This window comes from Exophiala xenobiotica (assembly GCF_000835505.1).
Source record: "Exophiala xenobiotica strain CBS 118157 unplaced genomic scaffold supercont1.2, whole genome shotgun sequence".
Classification (NCBI taxonomy): Eukaryota; Fungi; Ascomycota; class Eurotiomycetes; order Chaetothyriales; family Herpotrichiellaceae; genus Exophiala; species Exophiala xenobiotica.
Genome location: NW_013562493.1, coordinates 4,707,652 through 4,719,287, shown reverse-complemented (window position 1 = coordinate 4,719,287; position 11,636 = coordinate 4,707,652). Strand labels below are relative to the sequence as shown.

The following is an 11,636-nucleotide window of genomic DNA, read 5'->3' as shown; positions in this document are numbered from 1 at the left end:
CCTGATCTGTCCAGCTCACGACCACAGAGCCTGCACCCTCTGCCACCAGAGCTCCTTTGGTTGGCGGGGCTGCTCGCGTGCAATGACCTCGTCCAGCCCACTGATCAGGTCGACTTGGTCCGCAGGAATGACCCAAGGATCATTTCTTCCAGCGATGCACTTATGTCCCACATAGAATACAAGGAAGATGGGGATGCCAATATACGAGGTCAAGAAATTCGACGTGTTCCAGCCCCCATTGACGAAATTGGCAAATCCGGAGATCAGTAGGAGCAAGAAAAAGAACGCCCCAGAAATGTAGGACATGTAGGGCTGGAACCGCGAACGGTACGGGAGATCCGTGACGTTCTGGGCGAAGGTGGCCTTACGGAATTGGATGTAGATGATGCAGATGGCAAGCCAGCTCTGGTAGGCACCAGTGTTGATGAGGTTGACAAACCAGTTGAACACGGTCGCCCCGGAGTCGGAGACGTTGAGGTACGCCAGGAGACAGAACAGCGCGCTGGTGGCAGTGGCTACCCAAGGTATGCCGGACTTGGTGCACTTCAGGAAGATGCGAGGAGCACTACCGACCTGTGCCATGGAGAAGAGTGCACGGCTAGCCAAGAAGAGGTACGAATTCCCTGCCGACCAGGCCGAGGTCAGAATAACGGCGTTGATGACAGAGTCGAGGCCTGTGATGCCGGCGTTCTTGGCCGCAATGGCCCATGGCGATGCTCCAGCACCCGATCCTCCGCCGAGGAGTTTCTTGTCGTCACTGGAGATGATCATACTGATCGCGAGAGCTCCGAGGACGTAGAAGGTCACCAGGCGGTAGAAGTATCGCTTGCCAGCCTTGGGCAGATTGATCCGAGGCGACTCCATCTCTCCTCCCGTCTGCACCAGAAGCTCGGGGGCAAAGGCGAACGCGAAGACCGAGAAGGTCACGGTGCCGACAAATGCACACAAGCGGCCCGAGGAACCACTGACCAGATACTCGTTGACAGCTCCAGGGTGCTTCCAGTAGTGAAATCCGAGAAGCTGGTGGTTGGGCCCGCCACCAAAGATCAAGACGAGAGCCATGATCAAGAGTCCTATGATGCCGAACACTTTGAGGGAGGCGAACCAGAATTCCGATTCACCGTACACTTTGACCGGGAAGCAGTTGAGCCCGATGATGACGATCATAAAGATGGTGATCCAGACTGCCACGTTGACGGGTGGATTCCAGTATTGCACGACGACACTGGCCGCCGTGATCTCGGCCGGCACGGTGATGGTGAAGATATACCAATACATCCAGCCCAAAGCGAAACCTAAGCTGGGAGAGAAAAATCGAGAGCCGAAGTACGACACCGAGGAACCCACGACGGGCAGGTACGAGCTCATCTCGGTGGTGGCAGTGACCTGGAGAGGGGGAGTCAGTCACCGATATCGAAGGTAACCACGCGTTAAGACGGGATCTCACAATGCCAAAGACCATAATCGTGATCAGGCAGTAGCCGAAGAAAAAGAAGGCAGCGCCGCCGATACGTAGAGCCTGGCCAGACCCAACAAACAGGCCAGTGCCAATAGTGCCACCGAGGGCAATCATTTGAGCATGTCGGGACTTGAGCCCACGCTTCGTCCCGGTCGGAACGAGATTTTCAGGGTAATTGATGCCCACAGCATAGGTCTCTACGGGAGTGAGAGCCATTTCCGTGTCTGCACCTGCTGCTTCTTCTTTGGTCATTTTGTCGCTGGTGTATTCGGCCATGAGGGGTGGTTGGAAGGACTGCTATACAAAAACCGAGATGTCTTTTGGTCTGGGTAGTGAGAAAAAGGCACCGTGCTGTGCTGACCCATTGCAGAGAGGACTGCGGCCATTATATAGAACTTCAGAGTCTCTACCAGATGTCATGAATTGTCCAATTGTCCAATTGGCCTGCATATACGACTCCCCTACCAAAGCTAGAAGTCAGGGTTGTTGAGAGTAGTACCCCAGACTAAGCAGGGAGTCCCACGATGCACCCTCGCATATGCCAGGGTTGCCGGAATCGCCTTCTTCTTGGGGATCTCCGCGCTATTTTGACTTTCCACGCTCTCCGGTTTGCAAAAGGCCCTATCATCAACGGCGCATGCCACAACAATGTTGATGGTTATCTGGAAGAGCCTGATCGGTTATTTTGTCGGTCTATGGCAAGATAGGATCAGTGCAGAAAATGCACGTGTACGACAGATTACTTTTCCGTGAGATAGACCTGCCGACGTCAGAAAAAGCCACGGACCAGCAAGCAGGAGTATCTTTCCTTCTACTACGGATACTGCTGCGGTATCTCGCACCACTATGGCCCACTGCCCATATTGACATGGATGGCTTTGATTTGAGAATAAGCCATCAAGCCAGCCTCACCAAGTTCTCGGCCAATGCCGCTTTGTTTGACGCCGCCAAATGGTACCCGGAAGTCGCAATCTTGACTACTGTTGACCCAGACCATACCAGCCTCGATCTCGGCCGCCACTCTGTGAGCCCTTCTTAGATTCTCGGTGAAGACTGCGGCTCCCAGGCCGTAGGTAGAGTCGTTTGCGCGAGAAATAGCCTCCTCTTCGGTCTGGAAGGTGGAGATAACGACAAAAGGACCGAAGATCTCTTCACGGTAGATCCGCATAGAGTCCTTTACGTCGGCGAAAACCGTGGGCGAGATAAAGTATCCCTTGTTATCAATAGGGCGAGGTTCTCCCCCCATCAGCAAAGTCGCCCCTTCGTCTTTGCCCGCCTGGACATACGAGAGAATTCGATCGTACTGCGCTTTAGATACCTGTGGGCCCTGGTACGTCGTCTCGTCCCATTGACTGCCGATCTTGGAGATGTCGTTGACCGTATCCTTAAATTTGGTCAGGAACTTGTCATAGATGTCGTGCTCCACAAAGATTCGCGAGGTGGCCGTACAGATTTGTCCTTGGTTCGACATAATGCCCAGATGCGACCATTTGACCGCCTGTTGGAGGTCGGCGTCGGAAAACACAATCAGAGGACTCTTGCCCCCGGTCTCCAGGGTGATGTTCTTTAGAGTTTTGGCTGCCATGGTCATAATCTGCTTCGCTGTACCCGTCGACCCTGTAAAGGCCACCATGTCGACAAGAGGATGCTGGACTAACGCCGAACCAGCCTCCGCTCCGTAGCCATTTACGAAGTTGACCACACCTGGAGGAAAGCCTGCTTCCTTGACGAGTTGACCAAGCACGAGGATGCTGAGGGGAGTCTGCTCGGCGGCTTTGAGCACCACGGTGTTTCCACACGCAAGGGCAGGTCCGAGTTTCCAGGCCGCCATAGACAGTGGATAGTTCCAAGGGATGATCTGGCCGACAACTCCGATCGGTTGTCGAAGAGTGTAGGCAAGTTTGCTGGGCGCTGTCTCAATGGTCTGGCCCGACATCTTGTCGCACCAGCCAGCATAATACCGGATGGTGTTGAAGGTTTCGGGCAAATCTTCGTTCAAGGCTACTGTGTAGGGTTTGCCTTGTCATCCACGTCAACAAGAGCTGAGACCGTTCCGAGGCTTCAAGACTGACCATTGTCCCAGGCATCAATAGAGGCCAGGAGCTCCTTACGCTCCTCTATCAGGTCCGCTAACTTGGCCATCAGCCGTCCCCGACCTGTTCCTGGGAGAAGCTTCCACGACGAGTCCCTCAACGCCCGTTGAGCAGCTTCAACCGCTTTGCCTACATCCTCGGCCGAGGCTGCCTGCACGGTGGCTATCTTTTCTTCGGTTCTGCCGACAATTGAGTATTACTATAATGTCAGCCAGGGGAGGAAAATACGAACGCTGGGTCCACGCTAGTAATCGTCTGGCCGACAGATGCCTGTACAAAGTCATTGTTGATGAAAAGGCCGAGAGGTTGTTGATATGTGTGCCCATTGGGTGTCGTGATTTCTTGGAACAACGCGTCCATTGCGCCGTTCAATATTGATAGAACTGGTTGCGAGTACTGGCCAGGAGTTGGTCTGAAATAGAAGGCTTTTGGGCACCGCTGAGCATTCGGGGTCGAAAGATGCAATTCAACACTAGATGAGACGACTGCCACCATATTGCTTTGCCGTAGGATACTAGTACTACTATAGTCTCCTGGGTAAATCGTGTAATTTGGCGCTAAGGTGCCATTCGACGACAAACAGCAGCGAGAACAAACTGTGTGGCAGGAGGGCCTCCTGTTCAATGCCGCGTCAACTGCTGCTTCGAGGATTCAAGCGGCAGCTGTTTTACACCCCGTTTAAGCCAGTTTCATTACACGATTTACCCATCAGACCGTAGTAGTATGTCAGGGTATCCCGAGGAAACGATTCCCTGCAACAGTCATACTCTTCCTAGTCCAAGCTTTTCTGACAAAGCCACTCGTAACAAGCGCGTGAGAAGCGCAGTGATAAGCGAACATGTCTCCGGGTGGCGTTCGGGTTCGCCTTCCTGTTTGATTGCTTCTGAAATGCGAACACGATTGGATTACTGTAAAGGGTCTATTCGGTTCATATTCCCCCTCAATGCTGTACTGGCATTGCGACTTGTGCCTTGGTTCCTGTAGTGTCTACCCTCTTCCACAGACTCGTCACCGTCTTTGTCTGAGTATAGAAAGCCAACCCCGGCTTCCCGTAGAAGGTGCCCACACCTCCTCCAGCCACGCTGCGCTTATTTCCGGTGAAACTGAACATGGGCAGCGGCACCGGAATTGGGACGTTGACACCCACTTGTCCGGCCTCGATCTTTTTCTGGAAATACGAAGCGTTGCTTCCCGAAGACGTGAAGATCGACACGCCATTTCCATACTCGTTTTTGTTGATGAGTGAGATAGCATCGTCGATATCGTGAGCCTCGACACATATCAATACCGGGCCAAAAATCTCCTCTCGGTAACACTTCATGTGAGGCTTGACTCCTGCGATGATGGTAGGCCCAATCTGATAGAAATTTAGTAAGTCTGCTTCCTAGACTTAGTAAATGGTAAAGAGCGTCAAAACTTACCCAATTGCCATCCGCATAGCCTTCTGGACTAAAATCTCGACCGTCGAGTAGAATTTGGGCGCCTTCTTCCTCTGCACTGGCAATGAGACCGTTGATTCTGGCTTTGCTTTCAGGTGAAATGACCGGCCCCAGGTCAGAGTCGGGGTCAAAGCCCGGCCCTGCTCTCAGTGCTCTTGCCCGAGTGACCAGTTCCGGTATCCAGGACTGGGTCTCCGGTAGGGTAACCAGGGTACTGAGTGCCATGCAACGCTGGCCGGCGGCCCCGAAAGCAGCTCCAAGAACAGCATTGAGAGCTTGGTTCCTGTTACTGTCGGGCATGATGATAGCATGATTTTTGGCCCCTAGATTTGCTTGAACTCGCTTGCCTTGAGCCGAGCCTTCGGCGAAGATGTATTCGCCAGTAGCCGTTCCACCGACGAAGCTAATAGCCTTGATTCGAGGCTCACGAATAATGAAATCGACTGCTCTCTTGGTGCCATGAATGATGTTGATTACGCCGTCAGGAAATCCAGCTTCCTTAGCGATCTCTGCTAGGATCATAGCCGCCCCAGGATCCCGCTCCGATGGTTTGACGACGATAGTGTTGCCTGTTATGGTTGCGATGGGGATACACCAGAGAGGGATCATGGCTGGGAAATCTGCACAGCATAAGTTCGCCTTCGGGAAGATCTCAAAGCGAGCCGGTTCATGAGACTTACTGAAAGGGCAAATTGCTGCAACAACACCAAGGGGTTCCCGATAACTCCTTGTCTCCATATCCTGCGAAACCTCCAACACCTCACCAGTCAGTTGAGTTGTAATGCCACATGCGGTCTCGGCCACTTGCAGGCCCCTGAGGACGTCGCCACGAGCATCTGCCAGGGTCTTGCCTTGCTCCAACGTAATGTTGGCTGCCAGCCTGTCCCAGTGTTCCCTAATGAGGCTGACAAAGCGGAACATGATCTGCTGTCTTCTGAGAATGCCCAGGTCTTTCCACGTCTCGAAAGCCCTTTGGGCGCTCTCAACTGCGGCTTCAAGTTCGTCGTCTGTGCTCAGTGGCACGCGTGTAACAAGGTGCCCAGTTGCTGGATCTTTGAGATCTGCCCATACATGGGCTTGGGATTTTCGAAACTCGTTATCAATGAAGTTGCGAGTTTCCCCTGGCTGCTGGAGTTTCTGATGAGACTGTTGATAAGGCTCTGACAGGAGAGAGTACCCCCGTTGGCCGCGATATCCATCAGCTTTGACTGACAATCGTCGTACTCTGGCCGTAGACTTCAGGCACAGGCGCCACGTGGAAAACCCCCGACTGGTGACACTCATGGTCGCCTCTCTACGGTGATAAAGTGGACGTTTTCGATCTTTTGCAGACTCGGACCTAGCTTGCTGTAAACATCATCTCTTTCGACCGTCAATCGCGACGCAACAGCCATCTTGTAGTCATGGACGACACGAGAAACCGAATCACTCTGCTCATTGGGGTCATTGTGGCGTCAATTACCTGTCGCCTCGAGCACGATCTCCACATCGGCACGCCCTTGAGGTGAAATTTACCTTTTACAGTAGGTTACTATACTGTTCTTGTCCACAGCGATCGAGACCAGCTGGTGGCCCCAGTGCCGAGTTTGGAGATGTTATCGCGGGAAATGTCACCGAGCAGTCTCAGGTGGCTGGACACAGCTTGTTGGGGCAGCCAGATGACGCCCTTTGATCGAAAGCGTCGAGCATGCAGATATCGCACGTACAACCTAGCGCTGGACGGAGACAATGACCTGTTTCAGCAAACCCTGCCGGAAACCTAGTTTTTTGATGACCAAGCCGAAACCCTTGTAAGTTGCAATCCGAGGACCCCACGGTTCCCATCTGGGGATGTGATAAGGCTCGGACAATATGTTGGACATTTCAGGCAGGCGATACCGTGAGGGAAAAGATTGGCCTTCCTGAATCTGATATTCGATTTCTGCATCCGCGTGTGAGAGGCAAGCCCTCATTCCCAACATAGCAAGATGTGAGGCACACGCGATGATACAAATGAAGCACTTCCGATGGTTCCTGGATGCATTCAGAGCCAAGTTGGAACGTAAGGAAAAATGCAGAAATGGCATAGGATAGCGGTCACGAGACCTAGCTTTCGTGGCAGAAGTAAACACTTTCAAGTTCTCCAAGTATCGTTGATGGTTTACTAAGCTGTTCAGACCTTTGCCAACGAAGCTTCGCATCGATCGCAACAGCCTCGCGCACAAGGTCATCGGAGGTGCCTGATGAACACGCAGGGCCAGATGTGCTTACCGATTTGCCTGGACCTCGAGGGGTCTCGGCTGCCCAGAAACTAGACCACGTGTTCGATATCCGCAGTTTGAACATGTTTGTCGACTACGAAAAGAGTCGTGGCAGCTAGTAAGGGCCCCAATCGTAGAGCAATTCTGCCGGCACAATATTGACATTCCTCCCCAGCATCGTAGACGCGGATGGAAACAGATTTCTGGACTGGTAATGTTGACTGAGAGTTCTGTGTCGACAGTGTTAGTTAACGACCAGCTCAGCTTTGCTCAGATTGCGTCAATTCCAGTTGGATACAACAACCCTCGTCTCGTGAAGGCGGCTCAAAGTCCTGAGATGATCCGCGCGCTGGTCAACCGTCCTGCCCTTGGGAGCTTTCCTCCCACTGACTGGCTCGAGACACTGCGGCAGGGAATCCTCAAAGCTGCACCCCCAGGCTTTGACCAGGTCTTCACCTCTATGAATGGTTCCGATGCCAACGAGTCTGCCTACAAGGCAGCTTGTATGTGGAAGGCCCAGATGGACCGGGGAGGACCCGGGGTCGACTTCACGCCTGAGGAAATCGAGTCTGCGATGCTGAACAAAGCCCCTGGAAGCCCAAACTACTCCATTCTCTCTTTCAAGGGTGGATTCCACGGTCGTCTCTTTGGCAGTCTTGCTACCACCCGCAGCAAGCCGATCCACAAACTCGACATCCCGGCCTTCGATTGGCCCTGCGCACCCTTTCCAAAGCTGCGCTACCCGCTCGAGGATAACATCCGCGCCAACGCCGAAGAGGAAGCTCGATGCCTCGAGGAAACCGAGAGGCTTATCACATCGTTCCACAACCCCGTGGCGGCAGTTGTGGTGGAGCCCATCCAGTCTGAAGGCGGCGATAACCACGCCTCGCCAGCGTTCTTCCAGTGTCTTCGTGAAATGACTCTCCGCCACAACGTTATCTTCATCGTCGACGAGGTCCAAACCGGTAAGAGAAACATCCGCGACAAATCCAAGAAGCTGATTCCAACATGTTTACAGGTGTGGGAGCTACCGGCAAGCTGTGGGCCCATGAGCATTGGAACCTCAGCCAGGCTCCCGACATTGTCACCTTTTCGAAAAAGGCCCAGGCAGCAGGCTACTTCTTCCGCGACGCCGCCCTGAGACCAAATAAGGCGTACCGCCAATTCAACACATGGATGGGCGACCCCTCCAAGGCCATCATCATGCGCGCCATCTTGGAAGAGATTCAACAGCACGATCTGGTGGCGCGGACGGCACAAACCGGCGAATATCTCTATGCCGGACTGGCCAGTCTTGGGCAGAAGTTCCCTGATCAGATACTCAACCTCCGAGGTAAGGACAGAGGCACGTTCATTGCATTCGACAGTCCTCACCGAGACGACGTGGTCCGCCGATGTAAGCAGAAAGGCGTCAACGTCGGAGTCAGCGGCGAGCAAGCGATAAGACTGAGACCCATGCTCATCTTTGAAAAGCAACACGGTAAGTACGCGTCTGTCAGGGTGGATGTTTGCGTGGCTGATCATTGTCTTGCAGCTGACATTCTCTTGAACACCTTGGAATCGGTTTTGAGAGACGTAATAGCACGGCCTGTTGCTTTTTAAACGTCCTGTGAATGCAAGTGAAAGGATGAAGAGATGGGTACGCAGAGTCGAGATCGAACGCAGATTACGTTTGGTTTCTTTCATTACATTGTTGTCTATCAGATTGTAAAGGGTTATTAGTACCGATAAACTTCACAGCCGGTGGGTTTGAAAAGTAAAGTCATGGTCTGCCGGTGTCATGCCACAATCCCGTACTGTATGCAAAAGTAATATATCAACAAGTAGACGAGTTGCAAGCATTGAGAAATACTTAAGGTATTCAAAACATGGGCCCAACCCCGTGCATCCGCGATATATTGATTCTTCTGGTCTCTACGCCGTTCTCTACCACTCTACGTGCTGCTAAAGACTCCACACCCACTTTCAAGACCGACCTCGTTGACCAAGCGTTTTCAGTTTCTCTCATGCCGGCGGTCAGAATATGTCAAGCCATTCCTACGCTTCTGGTACTGTATGGGCCGGGGCTTCTCCGACAGGAAGCTGTTATGGGTCGATCGAACATTCAGCCTGTCTACAGCTTACATAACAGTCCGCTAGGTCCAATGTATGTGAGGTGCTCTGGTGTGATCTCGTGCACAGTGCGACACCTGTAAGAAGTCGGCTTAGCATATTGCGAATTCGTGACGAAACCAAAGTGATAGCAACTCACCCTGCGAGCGCCATGGTCGTCCTGAACTCATCTAACAGGATTTTCAACGCGAGTTCCACCCCTTCCTGCCCATTGTACTGCATTCACATATTAGCATGACAGAATATGCGAGAGCGATAGCCACCAACCGCAAGTCCCCATATAGCTATGCGTCCAATGAAGCAATGCTGAGCTCCCAATGCAAGAGCCTTGAAGATGTCCGAGCCTCGACGGATGCCTCCGTCCACTGCGATCGGTATTCGACCTCTGGCAACACGCGCGCATTCTCGGAGGCAGTCCAGAGTGGCAGGAACGCTATCGAGCTGTCGACCTCCATGGTTGGATACCAAGATTCCGTCCACCCCGTGCTCGATGGCGAGCAGTACGTCTGCTGGATTCAGAACTGCAGCAATGTCTCAGTTTGGAGCCCTTCTAGGAGTGTGTCGGTGTCGAGCTATGCTTACTCCCTTTCAACCAGATTTGCATGTCGGTATTTCTCCTCAACCAAGGTATGATCTCGGCCCACTCCAAACTTGCGTCTGTACCGGCGGACATTAGCATTTACATCCGTCCGCTCTTACAGAACACCATGAGAATACCGTAGTCATGCGAGTTTTCACCCTCCGCGAATTCTTTCAGGCCACTTGACAAGATGTTTGGGAAGTCGAGATGATCTGGAAGTGTGAACTCGTTCCGATACTCATTTAGACGACGACCCAGGACTGGTACATCAACAGAGAGGAAGAGTGCTTTGTAACCGGCACCTGCAGGTTTGGTACATGAGAAACTCATTCAGAAGACACGTAGAGTAACCAACCTTTGGCTCTGTCAAGGAGCTGCTTGGTAAGAGTCCTGTCCTTGACGACGCACATTTGCATCATGTAAGGGTTGCCTCGCCCCTGAGCTTTAACATCTTCAAGCGAGGTTGTCGAATACGACGAAAGGCACATGCCGATATTCATACTTGACGCTGCCCTCGACGTCGCTAGTTCTCCATCTGGATGGGCAAGTTTGTGCATTGCAGAAGGGCTGATGGCCAATGGAAATGTTACCTGGACAGCCAAAATCAGTCCCAAGTTCCCATGGTGTCTTACATGCACCAATACAGCGTGGACGGAGGATCCCCTACCTTGTGACCGAAGAAAAAGGTCGACGTATCGATATCTTTGACATTGCGCAGTGAACGTGGCAAAATTTTATAACGATCAAAGGCTGCAACATTGTCACGTAGTCTGAGACCCGTGAGCATTCAAGTGCTGGAAAGGGCTTTCCTCCTGCCAGCAGGTTCTGCATACACCAAAGTGTTTTGTTAGGAGCACTCACGATATCATGTCCATGGCACCTTCATTGTAATAATCTTAGAACGGTCAGTCAAGCCCAGCCACGAGATAAACCAAGAAGCTGAAGGCACAATTACTAACCACGATACATTTTGGGGAGCTTTTTGCCTCCAAGGACCTCAAGATCGCTGATGGCGAAGACATTGGGGTCCAGTGTAGCTGCTCGGTTTGCCATATTGACATCAGGATACAGTAGGCGCCGTTGCGAACAATAAGATATCGGATCCGGGTTTGCTTGGAAGGCTCCTGTAGGCGGCCACGCAAGTGTTTGGCCTTGGTCGATGAGATTCGAGCTTGAAACAACCCTGGTGATACGATGTCCTCTACGCCAGACAATATTCCTCCCAAAGGGCGGCGATGTGCGGCGGCCTACATCAAACCTGAGACGGTCATCGTTTCCGATCATAGACAACCATGGATTGATCCTTTAGGCTGCGGCTGTCAACTTCGCCTTCTTTGAAGAGCGATACGGGAATGCCCTGCCACAATGGGAAGACCTTCCAGATTGGGAGAACCCCTCTTTCCCATCACTTGCCACACATGTCTGGTTCGAGATACCGTAAGGTCCGCACCTTCCGATTTTCCAGGAATGTGTGAAGATGCTAAAGGCATTTGTCTCACGGAAATGTTTCAATGATTTAGGCAAGACAGCTTGCGATTTTCTCCGCGATCAATGCGGCTCGGATAAGGGGAGGTCATTCCCGGAGATGGTTTGTCTGGGGAGGTGACCCTTGACAAAAGGGCATATATCTCACGCCCAGGACAATGAGAGCCTCCGTCTCCCTCACAGATCTTCCCAATAATCCTTCGAATCCATCCTTCCCTGATCGTCCTT

The 11,636-nt window shown here is 52.4% G+C and overlaps 5 protein-coding genes across 5 annotated transcripts; 1 reads left to right on the top strand and 4 right to left on the bottom strand.

Annotated features, from left to right (window-relative positions):
* Positions 1-15: 15 nt before the first annotated feature.
* On the bottom strand, positions 16-1,735 carry PV05_03979 (uncharacterized protein; the record flags this gene model as incomplete). The annotated part of the gene is made up of 2 exons (XM_013464666.1): positions 16-1,386; positions 1,448-1,735. 2 exons carry the CDS (start codon positions 1,733-1,735, stop codon positions 16-18), a joined length of 1,659 nt encoding a protein of 552 aa, XP_013320120.1.
* A 568-nt stretch (positions 1,736-2,303) lies between these two features.
* PV05_03978 (uncharacterized protein) lies at positions 2,304-4,047 on the bottom strand (the record flags this gene model as incomplete). The annotated part of the gene is made up of 3 exons (XM_013464665.1): positions 2,304-3,478; positions 3,532-3,731; positions 3,785-4,047. The coding sequence occupies 3 exons, from the start codon at positions 4,045-4,047 to the stop codon at positions 2,304-2,306; spliced, it is 1,638 nt and encodes a 545-aa protein (XP_013320119.1).
* A 445-nt stretch (positions 4,048-4,492) lies between these two features.
* Positions 4,493-6,275, bottom strand: PV05_03977 (methylmalonate-semialdehyde dehydrogenase (acylating); the record flags this gene model as incomplete). The annotated part of the gene is made up of 3 exons (XM_013464664.1): positions 4,493-4,909; positions 4,974-5,611; positions 5,672-6,275. 3 exons carry the CDS (start codon positions 6,273-6,275, stop codon positions 4,493-4,495), a joined length of 1,659 nt encoding a protein of 552 aa, XP_013320118.1.
* A 1,039-nt stretch (positions 6,276-7,314) lies between these two features.
* Positions 7,315-8,833, top strand: PV05_03976 (4-aminobutyrate aminotransferase; the record flags this gene model as incomplete). The annotated part of the gene is made up of 5 exons (XM_013464663.1): positions 7,315-7,349; positions 7,407-7,442; positions 7,496-8,196; positions 8,250-8,711; positions 8,766-8,833. The coding sequence occupies 5 exons, from the start codon at positions 7,315-7,317 to the stop codon at positions 8,831-8,833; spliced, it is 1,302 nt and encodes a 433-aa protein (XP_013320117.1).
* Positions 8,834-9,344: 511 nt separating this feature from the next.
* PV05_03975 (uncharacterized protein) lies at positions 9,345-10,976 on the bottom strand (the record flags this gene model as incomplete). Its single annotated transcript, XM_013464662.1, has 8 exons — positions 9,345-9,420; positions 9,483-9,559; positions 9,611-9,864; positions 10,043-10,225; positions 10,279-10,513; positions 10,591-10,693; positions 10,785-10,818; positions 10,883-10,976. 8 exons carry the CDS (start codon positions 10,974-10,976, stop codon positions 9,345-9,347), a joined length of 1,056 nt encoding a protein of 351 aa, XP_013320116.1.
* Positions 10,977-11,636: the final 660 nt, after the last annotated feature.